At 36.8% G+C, this 21,672-nt stretch overlaps 3 protein-coding genes across 3 annotated transcripts in view; 1 reads left to right on the forward strand and 2 right to left on the reverse strand.

Moving 5' to 3' along the window:
• The window catches only part of bbg (PDZ domain-containing protein big bang), a 268,523-nt gene extending 262,833 nt beyond the window's left edge, over window positions 1-5,690 (forward strand). The window contains exon 10 of the transcript XR_016196692.1: window positions 5,666-5,690. The gene's annotated coding sequence lies outside the window, so the exon portion shown is untranslated. The remainder of the gene's footprint in view (window positions 1-5,665) is intronic.
• The window catches only part of fz (frizzled class receptor), a 122,652-nt gene that overhangs the window by 35,853 nt on the left and 65,127 nt on the right, over window positions 1-21,672 (reverse strand). The window lies entirely within an intron of this gene.
• On the reverse strand, window positions 13,083-13,584 carry LOC108652330 (uncharacterized). Its single transcript, XM_018102493.3, has one exon. It carries the CDS (start codon window positions 13,491-13,493, stop codon window positions 13,212-13,214), a length of 282 nt encoding a protein of 93 aa, XP_017957982.1. The 5' UTR covers window positions 13,494-13,584; the 3' UTR covers window positions 13,083-13,211.

The following is a 21,672-nucleotide window of genomic DNA, read 5'->3' on the forward strand; positions in this document are numbered from 1 at the left end:
TAAAATATCGTTAAGCATAAAAAACAATAAAAATAAATACCTATAAACACTTAAAATGGCACAAGTGCAGCAGGCCAGTGAGTGCTCCTCGATGCAGCGCTCCACACACGCCACAATTCACCTATGGAACAGTCAGTGGCTGAGGGAGAGCTGAGCTGCCAGTTGGCAGGAGCTGCAGCATCAACAACAACAACAACAACAACTACTACTACTAGTTGGCCAGTTTGGCCATTGTAAATGTCAAGCAAATTTGGTTGCTTGCATTTTTCGCAGTCCCCCGCCCCGCCCCGGTGGCTTTGGGGCAAGTTATGGCCATGTAGATGTCGCCAGAATGCTGTTGCTTGCAGAAGGTAAACAAGGAGTTAGTTGCCAGGCATTTGGCTGGCAGTTTGGCATTTAAATGGGTTCATATCGAGCGTTAAGCTCTGTGAACCAAATGTCGATGCATCGCATCGCATCGCTCAATGTCGATGGTTAATGGAAAACCTCCTTCGATTTGGCAGCTGTTTCGTCTAATTTGATTCCCAGGCCTAGTTTTTTCTTGTTCACAAGGAAACCCATAAAGGAAAACCACTCATATATCGAAAAGTAATTAATGCCCATGCATTATACTCTGGGTATGGCTAATTTTCGCGCATATTTCTCAAGAGGTTTCTTCCTACCCCATCTGCCAAACAATTATGTGAACTGTAAGAAAATGAAAGCAACATTTTTTTGCTAATGAATTTGCTCGTATTTCTTTCCCTCTCTCTCTCTCTCTCTCTCTTTTCAGCTTGTTGCTGGTACGTGCCGCATGAAATGCGCATTTAAATGTGTAGGAAAATTAGTTAATAAATCACACGTGGAAAATTGATGAGCTGACGTCGAGTGTTGGCTTTTGCGGCAGGCAAACACGCAGGCAGCCAGGTAGGCTGGAAAATGCCATGAAAATTAGATTTTACCGTTCTCATATACACACACACACACACTTATTGTTTACTTTGGCTTTTGTTATGCATTACACGTAAATTATAAAAATGATGTATGGCAGGCCAGTAGCCAGGAAGAGGAACAGCAGCGAGGTTCGACTAAATTGATGCAGCTTCCCCAAAGGAATTCACAATGGATGCCTTAATTATGTGAGTGCCTAACAGGTGGGCTCGGTGGCGGGGGCGGGGGCCGTAGAGCAAGAGCTCAACTGCACTGAATTCGAAATTAATGTCAGAGTTGAGAGACCTTTGGCAAAGCACAGCTCTCATTATTTATTACCCGCTGAGGTAAACTGTGGGAGATACCACTGCCAGCGGGCAGGAGAAATTGAATTTGAAAGTTGCGCAACAATTGAAGAATTAGTGAGTTGTCAAGCCGGAAGCGACAGATTTTTCCGTTTGCTCTGTGCTCCAAAAAGAAACCAAACCACAAGCCAACAAGAAGAGAGAGAGAGAGAGAGACAGAGAGAGAAATGCTGTAGAGACCAACTGCCAAATGAACAAAAAAACCAGGGCACAAAACTCCAATCAGAAATTTTAAGCTAAACGAGGGGAAGAAAAAAAATTGGAAAAAATAAACAAAAATCTTTAAAGCCCGATGAACTCATTGCCATTGTGCAGGCAAAGGCCCCAATAGCTCCACATTGTCATGTAACTCAAATCGGAGCAACAACTACATGGGAGTACAACAAAAACAACACTTTGCATGTGTAGCCAAGGCACAGCAAACAAAGAGCAAGACACACACACACACTCAGAAAGTTGGTAAGAACAAGAACAACACAAATAGCTGGCAACGAAAAAGAGACAAACAAGTAGAACTTGTCTAGGCCTAAAGCACCACAGAGGCGTCGTGTGAGAGGGGCTCTTCAGTTGGAGTTTTTGGGCTAGTATTCACAGTAGCTAAAGTCTTTAATGAATGTTTAATGAATTCAGTTTTAGACCTTGTGCACTTGGCAGAAGGATTTAATGAGCCTTTTGTCTGATAGTTTAATTTGAGATCAACTTAAAATCTGAATGCGTTTCATATTTAAACCCTGGTTTTCCAGGGAAATCTTAGCTAGTTAAACTTGGGCAATATCTATGTGTAAATAAAGTAGAATTGTGTGACAAAGATAGATATAGGTATAAGTGGCTAAGCTTTGCTTAAGCCAGATTTCATTCAATTAAATTGTTAACTTAAGCAATCACAAAGGAACAAAGGTTTCGCATTCCAGGCAAACAAGCGAAGTAATCAACTTAGACAGCTGAAGCAGGATTCTATGCAATTATATACATATACAATATCCGATTCATATTCATATACAATAGCCTAGAGTTGCAAATGCTTTGTGCAGTTGTCTAAGTCAGTTGCTTGATTTGACCGCAAATGGAATTCTACAGAACTGTTATTCAATATTTGATAATTATATATCTATGCGCAATTTCCCATTTCAGAGTTCGTAAAGCGATTATATGCGATACAAATATGCATATACAAACATACTAATGCATATACATACTGTTAAACATATATGTAATGCAATATTCATATTCTCTATTAGGGATTACTAAGAATATAGTCATTATGCATATTTGAATAACTATGGAGAGACAGATATTACTAATATACACACATTTATATTGATTAATAAAAACATGTTAATATAAATAAAAAATATTAAAATAATAAAAGCAAAAATTATAAATACAACAAAAGATATATGCAACTAAATAAATATAAATAATATAAAATAAATGAAACTATATAAATACTTTTTTGAAATAAATAAATAAAAATAATTAAATAAAATAATTATTACAAATAAAATATTATTACATGAAGTAAATGTTAAAGCGCACTTTAATGCATTAAGAATAATTTCATAGCTAAAAATATATTTTCATGAGGCTCATTAAATATAACATAAACATAATGATATTTATTAATATATAAATTTAAATTAAATATAATGTACCACTTGATCCACACTTTATATATAAATAATTTATTAAGTAAATAAATAAAGAAATAAAGAAATAAATAAAAAAATAAAAAAGTAAACAAATAAATAAATAAGTAAATAAATAAAAAAAATATAAATAAATAAATAAATAAATAAATAAATAAATGAATAAATATATAAATATATAAATATATAAATAAATAAATAAATAAGTAAATAAATAAATATATAAAAAAATAAATAAATAAATATATAAATAAAATATAAATTTACTAGAAGTATATATTTTTATTATTTGTTTTACTTTGTAAACTCTCTCATTATTATTTTTCCATACCAATTTCTCTTATTATTATTTCATTAATTCATTTTGTATTCATATATTTATTTTGCTAAACAAATTTCTTGTTTAATTCCTTCACAAGCCGCCTCTGAGCTGTGCTCCTCTGTGCAAACAAATGTTTCCCTTTAGCAATTCTGTTCTTGAAGCCGGCTATTTAAATGACTTTTCTCTGGCTCTTTTACTGTTTCGGTTTTGTAGCGTTTTGGCTCCAGCGTTTTGGTGTCGAAAGTCAAGATCACAAACGTGATTTCTGCTTGTTGTTGCTTTTGCTGCTATTGTTGTTTTGTTTGTTGTTTGTTGCTGATTTTGGCAAACGCTTCATGGCCGCGAGAGATCGTGATCTTTAAACTAAGCAAACTCCGTTTCTTATTTATTTGCGGCCATTGCAGTTGGCCCCTTGCTCGGCCAAGCTGATTCGATCAGTCGTCACTTTGTTGCCGCTGCTGCAGATCAGAGCCAGCTCTGGAGTATCTATGTATATGTATTTGTATTTCGATCTAGCCAATGCTCGATTTATGTTGGCTCATTTATTTTGACAAGCGCAGCGCCTAAAACTAAATTCGAGCTGTGTGTGTGGGTGTTCACAGTCTCTTGCCCTGACTCCCCCTCCCTCTCCACCTCTCTCTATATAGAGAGAGAGATTTGAGCAACTTCAAACATTTACTGATCGCCGCTAAAGTTAGTTGTGTTTATTTTATGCGGCTCTCCCTTCCTCTATAGCCTCCAGCCTCGCAACTCTCTGATTAATGTGGCGCACATTAATCAAGTCATTGAGCGGCTCGCTTTGTTTGATGTTGATCAAGCTATCTGGTACCGTACTACTCGTATCTCTCCCTCTCACGCTATCTCCCTCTCTCTCTCTCTCTCTCTTTCTCACTCTGTCGCTCTGCCCGTTTGCGCTCTAGTTAGCAGTCAGTTTGGTTTTAATTTAAAACGATCCATCGATCGATCGATGGCGACTGAAACTCTGAGTTTCGTTAAGGCTCGTTCCATTGATCGTTTCATCGATCGCGCTCCGAGCTGCTGTTTACGTTTACGTTTTACGCTTTGTTTTTAAATTTATATATACATGTATGTATGTATTTTTTTCGGGTGTTGATGATCTCTGGTGTAAATCTCTGACGATTGTTTTTTGTTTTTGGCTAGTTAATGGTCAATTTGTTTTCAATTAATTGGCTTGTTGTGTGTTAATGTTTGTCGATTACGTGTGTAGCACACTCACACAAAGGCAGCCTTTGTTCGACTATGTGTGTTTGTTTGTTTGTGTGTGCGGAATGCTTGGCAATCTTTTGGCTTAAATCACTTGCACTTTTCAGAGCTCATAAATTTTGAACTGAACAACGCCAGCGCTTCCTATTAAAAAGATCAAAGCAAACGCCAACAGAGCGTAGCCAGACGAACTACCCACAACTACACAACAGTTCATCAGTCAGTCAATTGAAACAGTGAGGCATTGATAGAGTGGGGAATGGCTAAAGCGACTACAGTTCGTTATGTAGATCGTATGATTACAAAAAAACAACAACAATAAAGAGAAAACAACATGTTCACACAACATCTACAGATAGTAAGATAATTAAGCATTTAGGGTCGAGTTGGCTGTGTGTAGCTCTATGTAAATTAGTCTAATTAGATCTAGAGATATCTTGATTATTCCCGTTTATCACAACTTTTCGCTTCAGCACAGTTTCCACTGTACTCTCGTTGATGAGTCAAATTTCGAGATTCTGGTCCATGCAAAATAGTTCTTTTTGTATGCCATATTTCAAATGAGAGCAGAAATTGCTGCTCTTTGCCAGGGTCTGCCCTTTTGATCATCTGCCGCCAAGATGGATTTTCTTAGAATTTGTCTTTGATGCCCCACCACTTGAGGCAATGAGGAAACGCACCGAAACCAAATGGCAGACACCCATAGGAATAGACACACTCGAAACGATCGCCTCTACGCAAATGAAGATGAATGACAGATGTATCTACAAACACAAACACACGCAGAGCTGTGCGAGCTTTGAAGTTTTGGCCTGTGCAACTTTTGTTCATTAGTTCATTTCCACTAATTCAGCTGCTCCCAAGAAGTCTTAATTATGCATTCACACAAGCAGACATGCATGTATATATAGATATATCTTGGACTGCCTCAGGAATAAAGTTTTAGGGGTTGGGGATGGCCAAAAACTCTTTTGAAGTTTCTTGTGTGTGAAGTTGTTGGCCAAGTTTTGGCATATCTTAAGTATAAATACGTTTATGAAGAAATGACTTAATGCTCAAGTGTGGAGCTCTAGAAATGAAAAACTTGTTTCCGAGCTAAGGGCAAGGTTATCTTAATAAAGCATTCGGGTCGCTTAATGGTAAGTTAGAAGAACATGAAAGCATGTGATTCTAAGAAATCCATAAGTTGTAAGCTAAGCAGTTTTAAGAGAGATATAAATAAAATATTTGAAGAGTAATTGATAAGCGTGCGGGAAGTTACATATATACTACTAGAAATGTTGCCAATGAAATATATGTAATAAAAAATTAAACTAAACTCCTTGAATTTAATAATATTGGAAAAAAATAAATATAAATTATTTTAAGTCCCATGAATATAATCGATTGATTTTCATAATTTAAATTATTTTAACATTATATCTTACAAATTGAATATTTGTTTCTTTAAGTTTAAAATTTATTTCGTAAAATGAATTCAATTAAATTTTGAAAATAGATAAATAGAATATCTTATATAGGCATATATTTAATATTATTTGATTTGAATTAATTTAATCAAATTTAAATATATATATAATTATTTCTTTCATTGTCTATCTTTATAAGATATTTACTTTCATAATATTATTTAAAATAAATTTGTTTTAATTTGAATTTTTATTTTATTTTTATTTCCATATAAATTTATCTGAGGTAAATTGATTTGCTACTTTTTGAATTAGTTTTTATTGAAGCTCGCGATATGTAGATGTATGTAGATACACGTACAATTACTTTTGTGTTGCACTGTATCCCAATTATTTATGTTCCTTAGAAACAGATTCTATATAAGGTGCGAAAATAATTTAAATGCAAAGTTTATTACCCTAATTTTCTTGGTAAATCTTATCTTAAAGCCATATAGATTTTTTGGTTAATAAATGCATAATAACAAAAAAATAAATTAAATCCAGTTTCTGCTGAAGCCCATATACTTAAATTTATAAAATTAGCCAAAACGGTTTAGTGTTAAGTGCCTAAACTTTTTAATATATTAAATTTAATGTCGCCCTCCATTAAGAAACTGTGCAAGCTCTGCTCTGGATTTGCGAATTTATTCTCCCCTTCGTCCAACGTCAACAGATCTGGAACCAGATTCCAGTTGCCTCTCGACCGTCTGCTGTTTGGCTAATTTCATTTGTATGACTTTTATGCGCCGCATTTGCGTTTATGCTGTTTTTTCTCATGTTTCTTGCTCTTGTTTTTCGCTTTGTCTTTTCGTCCGTTGCAGAATCGGAGTCGGAATTGTAGTTGGAGTCGGCATTGCATGATTTATGGCAGTCTGAAATTTTCTTTGAATTTTTTCACATTTATTATTATTTGGTTTTATTTCATTTTATTTTGTTTTGTGGCGTTAAAAATATTGCCAAGCTGCCATAAATTTTGTCGTATTTTGACAACTAATAAAAGTGCAGGCCACTGCAAATGCATTCCATTTGCATAGGGCTCGATGAGCAAATCGAAGCAACGAATGGAACGAACCATCATATTTATATATCTCTTCCTTTATCGTTTTGTACCTAATTTGCATATCAAATCTTCTCGTCTTTTCTTCTTTTCTTTTATGGATGCTCAGCTCAGACATGGGCTGACAAGTGTCTCCACATTTGGCTGAGCCATTCATCGATCCATCGAACGATCCATCTCGATATCGAGTGCATGATTTATGTCAGCTCTTTTATATTTCTCTTTAGCATCAAGCATCATTTGTTGGCTCCATTGTTTCCAACTAATTACCATCATAAACAACAAGCGATTGTGCGCCTCGAGTCGGGCTACCAAAACAAGTTGAGCTTCGATTTGTTATTGGCCATTTGCCTAGCCATAATACATGATATTACCATATGAAGTTATCACTTAATCTGTTTTATGAATGCACTATTTTTGGGCTTCAAATCGAATACTTTTTAACTACCTATCCCGTTCGGGGTTATAGTGTATCATAAAAGTTTGTTTACGGTTATGGTTTGCATACTTTTTTCTCTGAGTACAACGTAGGCAGTTGTAAAATCTTAATGAATATGAAGTAACTTAGATCTTTCTCTTTCCCTCTCTCTCTCTCTTTCTCTCTCTCTATGTCACGCTGCATCAAGAGACAGCCCTGAGCTCTTATTGGTATATCATATGGCTTGTACTCAAACCAAATGCGTTTTATGGCTCGATGAAACTCTTTGAAGCTAAAAGCCGAGAGTTTTTCTCACAGCTTTCTTCAGGTTTAATAACAAATAACTTTTTAAGGTTATGTTTACAGTTAGGAACTGTTCTCGGTTTTCTACAAACATGCATAATATTTCCCGGTTCAAATGAGTTCAGCCTAGCTCAGTTCGGCGTAAAGTCTCTCATATAACGCCATTCGATTACCTTTGTTGGCTAAATATGCCATTTATAATAATTTCATTTAGCTTCATTAATGTGCACTTGTTGCCCATCTGGCTGCACGGCAAATGTCATTTCAATTAAACTCCAAGAGTCATTAGCTCGTTTTTATTTTTATATACATAAGCCGGACAAACCGCCTCAATAACGATATACTGGCATAAGCTCTTACATAATCGGCCATATATTTTCCATGCGCGCACACACAGTGCAAAAGTTTTTCAATTTTCCATAGCTTCTGCCGCTGTCTGCTGTCTGCCTGGCTCTCACATACACATATACATATACATATAAATAAAATGACGCTGGGGACGGCGTGTAATTATCATAAAGCGGAATCTTGTAGCGCCAATATGAAGCTCATAACTTTGTATGGGTGACTAGACTGGGGGTATGTACTACGAACAGTGGACACCACTGGTCACCTCCTGCTGCCTAATGCCCATTTCGGTCATCCGCGTCACCAGCCCAAACGATGTAACTTTCAATTTGCGTAATTTTCAAGTGAGCACTGGCAGAAAAAAAAAAGCTGATCCCTCACCTGAACCCAACGACTGTTGCCGTGCGATGCCATGAGAAATCATTGGTGGGTGGCACGAGAGAGAGAGAGAGACGCGGTGGCCCAGCAGCTAGCTGGCTGTGAGGCGTGGCTAACTGCTGCGTTAAGGTGCACGCTTGTCATAAAATGCCGCTTATTATGCTGGCTATTAATTTTTAGTGCTTAGACGCAACTGCCTGGACCTGGACGTGGACCGGGACCGGAACGTGGATGTGGATGTGGATGTGGACACGGCCTGGCTGCTGGCCTGAGACCTGAACGTGCCCCCAGTTAGACTGCTCCAATGCTAGCCCCATCATAGTTACCAAAACTTGTTGTTGTTGTTGTTGCTGTTGCTGTTGGCCCAGGCAATTTATGACATACATGCGGAATGGACAACGCCATCTCCATCCCTATCCGCATCGCCATCCTCATCGCCTCATCGCTATCGTTGTGCCTGGGCACATTTTGGCGGCATATCGCGCCGCTTCTATCGCAGCTGTACAAATTTATTTTGCGTTTGCATGCACTGCACTCCAATTGGGCCTAATCACTATGTAATGAAGCTTGCAGAGCCAGCTTGCGAAGATTTTATTTGCGCACACAAATGAGCTGCAATGACTTAAGTCAACTTAAGAGCTTAGTTTAATGGACTCAACTAACTTTCGAGCATATATTTAAGAGCTACTTATGAAATTTTGGTTTTAAAATGAGGTATAGTTGGTATTGTAAAGAGTCTAGATCATGGCGAGAGTCTTAAATCGGTATGTGATCGGGAGATAAATGAATAAGAATCATATGCGATAGATAAAAAGAGATCAGAAAATTATTGCTGAGATAAGAACTGAAGTTAACAATTGCCTAGATGGTTCGAAAAAACGATTAATGTCTTGTTATATGATTTCGATATATATCGAAAAAGGTTTAGATATATAGAAAATGATAAAAAACGAAAATAATTAGATGCATAGATAGTTCAAGAAAATAAACAATATATACATATATAATATATAAGAAATATGTTCAATATATGTATACTTCATCTTGAATGTCATTCATTTTGATATTTGTCTGGTATCATTAAAGTTATTAAACTCTCAGACTAAGTCGGAATTTAATATATTTCCTAACATAACTTTTCTTCCCTTTTTCCATTTCTCATTTCAAGCTAAGCCACAGCACAGTCTATAAGCTGAACTTATAGAGTATCTGGATATCGTGCATATGCGAGCATATGTTTATTTATTAAAACTAAGCATCTGCTAGCGTATTGGGGCACAAGAAGCGAGCATGTCGAGAAGTTACCCATCATTAGTACTAACAAGCGACATTACGCGGCAGCGCTTGCTATTGGGTCTCTCTGCCTCCCTCCCTCCCTATCGCTCTCTCTGTCTCCCTCTCTCACTGCTAGTCTGAAATCTTTGTTGGGGTCTCAGCTTCTTGGCTGATTACATTGGCCAGATAGTTGCGAGCACGCGTACTTGATATGGCTTTGTCCCATTACACTGCGCTCTCTCTCCCCCTATGCCCCTTTCACTATCTCACTCGCCTCGTATGTTTATTTAAGGAATTTTTATTACCACATATGTGTGCATGTGTGTGTGGGTGAGTGTGTGTGAGTGTGAGTGAGGCCAGAGTTTGAGTTTGAGTTTTTGTTGTGGGCACACTTATCGCATTTTTAGATTTTTCATGGGTTTATTAAATTGTTTTATGTGCACTCCCCCAGCTGGTTAAATGTCATAATGTGAGTTCTGAATTCTTGAAATTGGTCTCGAATTTGATTGCAATGCGGCGGCATTATTAGGCTAATGATGGCATTGACTACAGACAACATTTCGTGTATGTGCATAGTTAGAGATATGGTTATTAGATTAAAGTATTATGTGAAACTTAAGTGCGGATTACAAGCCGAGATATATGATTATTGGAATGTGCAGAAATTGTTTAGCTTATGTTCAAATCACTAGCCAAGAGATATGATTATTAGATTATTATCCCATACTGACTGTTGGGTGATAGATATGATTATTAAATTATGGAAATATGTGTAGTAATTATGTATTTCCGAAGTACTTAAACCTTGTGTTGTCATAGAAGAATTCTTTCAGTCGTGAGTATTTATTATAATAGCAACATAAAACATACCTGAAAAGAAAAGAAAAACCTTTTTATTAGATACCGAAATTGGAATAAATAGATAGATGATAATTGTATTTTAGAAGAGACATAAAACTAGCTAAGCATAGCAATCAAATGACTTTCAAACAGTTGTTAAAACCATCGATGGCGCCACCGTTAGTATTACGATAGGTCGATGGATTTTATTTGCTGGGGTTTTATCGTCTTATTTAATGGATGCTCTGGTACTGTTGTGTAGATTTTCTGATGGTATTTGTCTTCTTGCTTAAATTTATTACAGATTCGTGATACGGAAACAAAGGCTGGCTAGCAAGGGAAGGAGCAACGTTAAGAAAATGAAATTAGTTGACTCCAAATTGAATTGGATTCTGTATTATAGTAGAAATTTATCGATTTTTTGAATTTCTATTTATATAATCTTCATTTTTAGGAAATTAAGTTTCTATTTTGTTCTACATTACTTATTTAATTTTAAAAGTTTTCCCCAAAGAGCTGTTAAATCGAACAGTGCGCCCTTAAATACTCTCTATCGATAGTTTTGCAGATCCATAATACTCCTCACTTCACTCCTCACTTTATTAATCTATAGCTTTAAAATTTTATATTTATGTTTATTTATTTATTAGCTATTTTATGTTTATTTATCTTCCTTGAAAAAAACGTAACTCAAATCATTATTGATTGTAAATCATGATAACTTAAAGCAGTCTTATCTCTTTCTCATTTTTATGGCGCTGCCAACTTGTGCCACAACAAGCTTAAAACACATAAGATATGGTCAACTTGTTTACCATGGCTTACGATAAAAGAGTCAGACTTGAAAGCTTTACGCAATCAATACATCAATACATCAACAATTTCCTACTTAATCAACAAAAAAACAAAACTTATTGCCTGTTCATTTATGGATTTCTATTTATAAACAAACAGGCAAAGTATTTTTTACTGTTGACTTGCCGTATAATTAAATACAAATAACAATTAAGATATATAGCAAAAGCTCGTTTGCTTTTTGGACAGCGACAGGGGGATTCAAACTCCATTAGTGGGCATATCAAATAATTGAAGTTTTTTTTTTTTTTAAATTAAGAGCGACCAAAATACGATGACAATTATGAATTGAGACGTTAATTGTCTATAAAGAGAGACACAGATAGAGTGTGTGTGTGTGTGACTAGATCCATTTTAAGAGCCTTCAATTTGAAGCCTGTCGCATGATATTGTCAAAGAAAAATTGCAAGCCCAGCCTAGTCTGGTGGGTTGGTCAAAAATAATTTTCATATTTAATTGACAGTCAGACAGATTGAGAAATGCTACCGATTCCATTAGCGCGGCCTGTCATCGAGAGTTTCCATATAAACCATACTACAATATATTTTTGTTTTTCTCCACTTATTTCGGTTTTCGTCTGTCAATAAAGTTGAACGCCTGCTGCTGCCTCCGGGGCGTATGAATATTTCATTTTTATTTAACAGCAACATGTTTTACAACATTATTAGACAACGTCAGAGGCGAGCGAGCGAGCGAGCGAACGAGCGACTAGACACTCGAGCTGGCCAATTTTAATTACCAATATTTCCAGGTGTCGAATCAACGTCCCACGCCTCTATGGCCAACACTTTGCATTTTATGACAGTTGCCCTGCTTTACTATTTGTATTTGTATTTTTTTTTTCGCATAAAAACTAGTTAATTACACATTTGTTGCTTGCAGCTAATTAGCAATTTGTGACAAACAGTTCTAATGGCTTGTAATTGGCCAGTATTTGTATGGCTCATTGATATGTAATTTCATTTATATTTATGCGCTTAGTGCACGATTAGCTCATGGGGGCTCACACGTGGTCCACCCTAATTGAATTGTCACTGCGACTAATGCGATGCTTTCAGGCGGGGTTAGCCTGGGTTATGCTCATTGTTCTTCATTATTGAGCTTAATTATTTAACTAATATTACACGCACACAGAGAAACATATATGTATATATATTTGTATATACATACATACATATATTAGCCACCTTCCTTAATTGCTAGTGCTTTTACTCGTTAACGAATGATAAGATATCATGTGTCTTTCTTCAATGCGTCATTTTGCAAAAGTTTCTGCGCTCTTTTATAATTTCGCAATAGTTGAAATTATATACAATATTAAGTATTTTAAGCAGTATTAAAAAGCTAGGTAATCTAGCCATCTAGCCTTTTTATTGAATATTTTTTTTGACGTATTTTTCTTATCATTTTCTTATCAGTTATTTAATATTCACTTTTCAAAAAATATATTTAAAGGTATTTATATTATTTTTATTTATTTATTTGCCGTTTTATTTTCAACATAAGAATTACTTTATGTTCTTTATTTATTTTATTTTATTTGATTTTTTATGTATTTATAATATTTTTATTTATATTTATATTTTTTAATATCAGAACTAAATTCCTGTATTTTTTTTTTCAACAACAAATAATAGAATAGTTACACATTTCATGTTTTTATATAAATATATTTTTTATGTACATATACATATATATATTTTTTTTAATAAATAAAATTCGTGCTTGCATATAAAATACTATGTAAATTCACTTCACAGGCAGTTCACAGTGAATATATTGTAGATATATCTTTGGCTCATTGCTCGCCCTTCCAACGCTTAGCAGTGATGATGTGGGGGTCCGTGATGATGATGATACTCAACGTGGCCATGGTGATGATCATAGTGGCCATGATGATGGTCATAGTGGCCATGATGCGGTGGGCCATGATGATGATGGTGGTGATGATGATCGTAGAACGGGGGCGGCGGTGGTCCGTGATGATGATGGTGGTGGTGCGGCGGCGGTGGCCCATGGTGTCCATGGTGATGATGATGGTGTCCCAAGTGCAGGCCCAAGTGGATGCCAAAGAGACGATCGTCGTGGTGTGGTGGCGGCATTGTTTTCACTCTTAATTTCTTTGCAATTCCTTAGCTGTTAACTGAAGCTCTTAATTCCACGAGCTAAACAATCGTACTGTGCCCACTCCTACCGGCAATTGTCAATATATACCTCGCTGCCTATCTGATAACGTTTGCAGGTGATGTACATGAATTGTTGGTTATCTTATCTCCCGGCCATTTCGTCTATTGTGAATCAATGTGAGTCATTGAGTTGTAAAAGTAATAACACATTTCTCATCGTCTTTGGGGTTGAGCTAATCTGTGTTCCAGGTGAGTAAGTTCGCTCCGGTTAGGGTACTTCCCTCTCGCCAGTGAATAGCCATTTGCGAGAGACACACAAAAAATAAAATAAAACGTAGCCAACTAATCGCGGCAAATAAATATATAAATAAATAAATCTGTTTACGCTTTTTCCGCAAGGCAGAAGCGAGAAAAACGAATCAAGCTTCAGACAAAACTTACGGAAAATGCGGAAGCAGCGAAAAGAGAGCAAAAATGGAAAACATGCCACAAAGTGTTGCAACTTTTTGTATGGCGGCGTCGAAAACTTTTTGGCATCTGCTAAAGGAGTAAAGAAAAAGTGAGGGAGAGAGTCGGGAGCGTGAACGACTCAGAAATACCCTGACTTTCGTTAGCGGAATTCATCGACTTTATTATCATTTTCGTTATTGTGTTCTGCATCATTATCTCTTACATAATCATCCATAGAAACAATATCAGCATCATTATCAGGTTTATAGTTTATTTCGTTATCTGTCGCATTGTCATAATCCTTATGATTATTATCATGAGGTTTGATAGCTTATCAATCATTGCCATGATCATCACATATCATTATTATTATTGTATTTACTCTCATCAGTGTCATTAAAATTGTTATAATAATCATTATATATATATTAGATACACATTTATCTATCAATCAACTCAATATCAGTATTTATAAAATACTTCATAAAGAGTGATTTTTTCTCATTTTTATAAACATTTACAAAAACCATTATGCTCTATTTATGCATTTTCAATGGGCTCAGGGTATAGTAGAAAAAATGGAGTATAAAAACTAAATGCAAGAAGTCTCCGGCAATAATTTCCGCCTGCATTGCTGGGTCTGGACAAAGGGAATGCCAGCCGGACTGGAAATGCTGTAAATACCGAAAGGCCAACGCAAAAAGTGCGAAATAAGAGGAATACAAAGCACACGATTCACAGACCAGGCAGATGCAGGCAGGCAGGAGGAAAGAGTGAACACTTTGTATGGAGATTTAGCAGCTGGCAGGAGGGCTGGTGGGCTGGAGCAGTTGGGGCGGAGGAGGCGTGATAAAGTGAGGACGTTGTCATATCAAGTGCTTAGTGCGTGCGAGCGACGTTCTCATAGACTTAACAATAACTTTTCCTGGCTGAACCCTTCGTGGCGGCCGGAGAGCGGGCGGGCGGGCGTGCGAGAGCAACGGCGCAGATAAACTGCGTTAGAAGTTATAAAGCGATTAGACTGCGCGACGGGCTGGCAACTCCATTGGGAGGGCTGCAACGTGTGCCAAGGACAAGTGCGAGCAAAAGCTGCAAAAAAAAAAACAGAGTGGCAAACTTTTTGCTGTATCAATTTAATGCCTATTTAAAGTGTGAGTCGAACCCAACGGGAGCGATAATATCTGAGACACCCGGGGGAAATGGGAAATAGATGTCGCGCAATGCAGGTAATGCATAAATTTGATTTTATGGCAAGTACTCGACAAACTTTCTTCTTTACCCAAAGCCAAGGTGGCTTATTAGCTGGCAAAGCGAAGAAAATTCAATTGGAAATTGAGTTTTCAGAAGAGTTAAAGTTCGACTTAAAGACAGTGAGTAGTAGAAAGCAGAAATATATGTATGAGACAAGGTGGAATATTTGAAAAGAAATGAAAGAACTATGAAAATATTAAATAGTAAATAATAAATATGTAAATAATAAATAATAAATAAATAGTAAAAAATAAAAAATAACAAATAATAAATAATAAATAATAAATAATAAATAATAAATAATAAATAATAAATAATAAATAATAAATAATAAATAATAAATAATAAATAATAAATAATAAATAATAAATAATAAATAATAAATAATAAATAATAAATAATAAATAATAATTAATAAATAATAAATAATAAATAATAAATAATAAATAATAATAAACATTTTAAAGAATTAGAAAATTAAATAAAATATTTATAATAATATTAATTAAATAAATATATATATAAATGTGGAACATTAAATTTATGATAATATAAAATACAATATAATTAAATATATCTTACCCAGAGCGCTCTTGATTATTAATATACAAATATTTTAATATTATTTATGTAAATATGAATCAATTAATTTCAATATATGAATTTACTAATAATTAATAATTCATCTAACTCCTTCTTTCGTCAATCTACTTAAGAGCCTCTAAGGGCCACCTGCTGCTTGACTTCCGCAGCCTTAATATGCTCAATTCAATCTTGCCAATTATATGGAATAAATGCCTCAAATCCCATAAATTTTCGCAGACGAGCAAAAACCAGAGCAGCTCAATCGGCCCTATGCTTTGAGCAGGGCAAACAAAATCAAATACAATTCATACAATTCAGCCCCAAACCCTCTGCGTAAATATGGCTAATTAATTAATATATCGACAACTGTTGAAAAAGCTGTTGTTGTTGTTGTTGTCCTGGATTGAAATCATACGGGCCCTAGACTCCACTCAACTCAAATTAATTGAAAATGTCAAAAGTCAGCGCAATTATCGTAAATTATAAACACGCGTCCGGGTCTTTTGTGGGGAGGGCTTACGTCCGATTGCGAAGCCAAATCAAATCCAAATATTATTATTATTATTATTTTTATTACGTGAGTTGGCAAAAATAAAAGCAGCATTGCAACCCCTAACTAACACTGGGGGTGAGTAATTTGTCAACGCATAATGAAATGTCAACAGAAAAATGCAAATACGAAAAAAAAAACCCGTTTATTTATATACTTTTCTATATACGATATTTATATATATACAATATAGTATATGTATATATATATTCTGTGGAGTTAATTGGAAAGCTTTTGCTTGGCTAGGCGGAGCCACATGACTCATGCACAAGAATCAGTGCAAATTTTATATGCAATTCAGGGCAGACAGGCAGACGGACGGACCGAAAGAGTGGCAGGACCCTCGTCTGCTGTAACAAGCCATACAAAATGTTCAAAGCTCTTTTGCCGCAGCATCCTTGCCTGACTATGCAGAAATTTGTCGACCAAAAACCATGTAAAATTATTATGCTGCCATGGAGAAAGCGAGGGAGGGGGAGGTTTGGTGTTGGAGCTGCGAAAACTCGCTTATGACAATGCTTAAAGGCATTTTTTGGCCAGCATCAGCTAAAAAACCAGACAACCAGACAGCAATACCCCGACGGCGACAAGAGTCCGCCCGGACCATGTGCATATAAAGTCCAAATAAACTCAAGTTGTTGACAAAAGGGTTAAAGGCCATAATTGTGGCCAGAGTTCCGGACACAGCTGGGGGCAGTGCCCAGCCCCCTGCCCCTCCCACAAGACGACGGCATTTTTATTGAAAGTGTAAACATGACAGTCATCAAAATTATAAAGCCAAACATTTGGTTCCTTGACAAAGTGGGACTGCAGCTGTTTCTCCTCCTGCCGGCAGCATCTTGCTCTCGGCTCCTGCCTCCTGCTCGGTCTATGCATATTTGTGTGGCACTTGAGTTAAATACAATGTGCCAAATGGGTTCAGAGTAGACGAAAGGCACTGCCTAGACTGCATTAATGCTAAGTGCGACACGGGCAATACAAACTTTGGGACTTTGTGTGTGGAAACTGGGCGAGTCATAAAACGCTATAAATAATTATGATGCGGACAAATATGTGTATGCCATTCGCAAAACCAAATTATATACCTAAGCACTATCAAAGAGACGAAACTGCAAAATATTCGCCATTAAATTTTAGTCTGGGTGAATTCCTGAATTCCTGAATTTTCAACAGCAACCTCTTTGGTTTTGCATTCGCAAATGAAATTGGAATTTCTTCTGTCTTTCGCGTTACTAATTTGCTTAATTAAGTGCTCCGCCCACATTTTCAATTTAGATAAAATCATCAAAAGCAAAAGGGGCTTTAGCTGAAATTAAGAGGGTGAGAGTCCTATTCAATTATCTATTCAACTCAGTCCCGGCATTACGATTTCCATTAGTCCGTTAACAATAACTCAATCAGAGCGCATAAAATAGAGAAAGAGACTCTCCTCTTCTTATATTTCGTCTATGACAAACTATAGATGACTCACCAAATAAAACAGAGATACAAACCGCAGATGGCGAATCTTTTGAAGGGGCATCAGCAATCATTGTGTCCTAAGTAGATTGTGCGAGTCAAAAGCGTCGCAAAACAAACCCCCCGAAAGTCAAGCGAAATTCAAGCGAGCCATATTTATTTTATAAAGCTAACAAATTTGCGCAAATTTTTTGTTTCGCACACTCAAACACAAAGAGACCGAGGCATGCGTGCATATGAATGCGATCCCTAAAGCCGAGTACGAGCAGGAGCAGGAGCCGGAGGGCACAAAAGGCATTGCTCCGAGTGTTTTGTAGCTAACAAGCGGCCTACCCCGTTTCTGTTCTTTTAAGTGATTTCAACCCGGAAATGCCCATAAATCGATTTGGGGGTGGTCCCGTTCCATGGCCCTCCTCCTGCCAGAGCCAGCACTCCTGCCCAAGTCGAGGACATCTTGGTCGCACATGAGGGGCGTTCGCTTTATGGCCTAAATGAATGAATTGAAATGGGCGGCAAGTGTATCGACTTATGTATTGAGTTGAGCACAAGAATGTGATGGCACACTTGTCTCGGCAGTTATGCAGCCCTGCTCTCTCTCTCTCTCTCTCTTTCTCTCACTCTGACCCTGCACAATGCAAATAAAAGTTCATTACAAGCCAACGGCCAAGGCGCTTAAAACTTTTCCTAAATGTATCGAGGCTCGATCCCATTTCCCTTTTGAGCAGTGTTTACTGTACTGTATATGTATATACATATACATACAAGTATATATATCTTACTCTTGCCCCGTTTTATGGTCAATGCCCCCACTCTGCGGCTCTGTTGTGGGTGGCTGTCCGTCGTCAGTTCGTTGGGTCGTGTGTGCGGCACATGCGGCAAACGGAAACGCCACATCCGTAGAGTCCGCACAGTCCGCACACAGTTCGACGGCGTGCCAAAGCAAAAGTCAATAAAATAAAATTCTAAAGCCAAAAAGGAAATAAATTAACAATAAGCAATGATTTTGCTTCGCTTCTCTCCCTGATTTCTTGATGCGTTTATAAGTATGAGCATGATACGATGCTATCGCACAATCCACAATTGTCGGATGTTGTACATAATTTGTCGCCGGCCATTCAATGACCAAGGCAAAAGAAAAATTTAGAAAGTTTTGTACAACTTAAAATAATTTCAAGTCAATTTGCATGTCAGAAAAAAATATTTAAGCATAAGACTTGATAGAAATATATAAAAAAAAAACATAATTGTATTTTATTTATTTCCCTTTTGTATTTAAAAAGTAGATTCTACAGCTTTACACCTATAATTTCAGTCAATAAAAAATACGCAAAAATACCGAATCTGTGTCTTTTTAGCTTGTTTCTTCTTTCTCTCAATTTGCTTTCACTCAAGAACTTCTGCCTTACATCTATCCCACTCACTTGTGCCATTTCAATTAAAAATTTTCCTTTCATGCACACACTGTCGAGCGTTTGCTCACCTTAACCTCAATTATGCTGCAACTTAACCTCACTTTCCGCTCAAACATCAACGTCATTGGCCATTCGCCCGTCCATAACTTTTGCAATTTGTAATCAATTTAGTTGCACTTTTCATACATTTCATGCTACATAATTAACCCACACACAATGCAGTCAGCGATCAGTTGGGTGTGGCAAAAACCTTAATTAACCCATTACCTTTTGTGCAGCAGCAAAACTATTCAACGCGTCATGCAAAAATGCCAGGCGAAAAACTTTGAGCACTTTTTCATGCTCGTAACATGCGAAAGGTGTTGGCCCGGCGCAAAAACTTTGCTCGTTTTCGGAAGTTGTGCCAATAAATTTCATTTTTTGTTTTTTCTTTTCGGGACGAAGTGGGCTTAAACAAAAGCTCTGGCAAGCTGCCGAGTGGGACTTCTCACCTAAGCTAATAATGAAAGCCACACAGCGAATGCGTACGACATGGCTGCAGCTGCAGCTGCAGAAAAAGTGTTTTAGTTCTCATAATTAAGAAGAGTTCGAATTTTCTTTGAGGCTCGACCAATTGAAATCGAGTGAAATCCCTTGGCCGCCAGCGATTTCAGCACTTTACATAGTACAACTTGCCACGCCTGCCTTTATACAAAAGGAAAAATGCGCCCGAAAGGCAAAGAAAAGAAAATGTGAGAGGAAACATGCCAAAAGATTCGTTGGCTTCGTCTCTCGCGTTTTATCAAATTAGACAAAGGGGAGAAGTTTTCAGGGCAAAAGCCCTTTCAATGTCTTATAAGTGCTTCGTCTGGGGCAATCAGGGGTTAAAGGTGCTGGCAGCGCCACAGGAAGCGCTTGAATTGCCCACATCGAAGGATAGGCCTCTACTCGATACGCGCATAAACCTGCCATACAGAGGAAAAAAAAGAAGAAACCAAACACGAAGAAGAAGAGATTTTAATGACAGCAACAACCGCTGCGCTTTATGGGCTTTATGTGAGATGCTCAGAAAGGCATTCAATGTGGGCGTGTTTATTGTCGCCAACGGCGGCAGGATATTAGAAATAAAGAGCACAGCATGAGGCGCCACCAAGCAGCAAGCCGATAAGCCGCCTCCGCCTCTGCCACAGTCGCCGCTACAGCAACCGCCTCTCGTATGGTAGACAAATACCAAAATGTGGTAATAATTTGAGCGAGAAGCGAAAATGTTCCCGAAATACATTTATGTGTCTTTAATGTTCGATTCTATTAGAGCTCTAGCGGACAGACTGACTGAAAGTATGTGAGAGTTTCCCAAACCAAATTCAGTTGTTTCATTAAATTCAATCACCAAAAATATAAAAGTCTAAATATATTTACTGATATTAGATATATTTAAACATTTTTACAGATTTTTTATGTAAATTTATTATACGTTTCTTTTGAGGATTTAGTAGAGTGAAAAAAAAAAATAATAATAATAGAGTACAATGAATATTGTACTCCTATTTCTAATACCAGCACTGCTACTATTTATATTGTACCTGCCCCTATTCTAATCTCTACCACTTAGGCTTGAACATCAACTTCTCCTACTAATTTTTATACCCTGAACCCATAGAAAATGGGAAATCAGGGTATAATGTTTTTGTGTAAAAGTATGTAACAGGCAGAAGGAATCATCGCAGACCCCACAAAGTATATATATTCTTGATCAGCACGATGAGCTGAGTCGATATAGCCCTGTCCGTCTGTCCGTCCGTCCGTCCGTCCGTATGAACGCCGAGATCTCAGAAGATATAAGAGCTAGAGAGCTGAAATTTTTTGTGCATACTCGTGTATACCATACGCAGTACGAGTTTGCTTTATTTTTTCGATAACTCATCCGATAACTTTTTTATCGAGAATAATCGAAAAATTGATTTTGTTTTTTGAGCCTCATTGGAATACTATTAGACATAGAGACTCAGATTTACTGTGTATATATATATGATGAATACAAACATTTTGTAATCAACAGATTTTGGATACCACGCCCCCTCCGCCCCCAATTTGCAAAAAACGTATTTCAAGTACTAGAGACTTGTGCTTTAGAATGTACACACATTTTGACCATATGATTACGCTCTGAAAATTTCATTAAGATTGCATGTTTACAAAAAAGTTATTTATCAAATAAATTCTCATACTATTGCCCACACTGCAGCGCAGCCCAAGCGCAGTCGCTGCTTACTGCGCAGTTAGCAGAGCGCGGGCGCGTGAGGGTGGATGCATGTGTATGTATGTGTGCGTGCATAAAAGAAGTGCAGAATCATAAGAATATCAGCTTGGAGGGCTCAGGGTATCTCCTAGTCGAGCAGTCTCGACTAGAGTCTTCTTACTTGTTTTATTTCTACTACTATTCATCATGTTACCTTTCCTCCTACTACAC

Source organism: Drosophila navojoa, chromosome 4 (assembly GCF_054131105.1).
Source record: "Drosophila navojoa isolate 15081-1374.11 chromosome 4, UAZ_NAV_1.0, whole genome shotgun sequence".
NCBI classification, from domain to species: domain Eukaryota; kingdom Metazoa; phylum Arthropoda; class Insecta; order Diptera; family Drosophilidae; genus Drosophila; species Drosophila navojoa.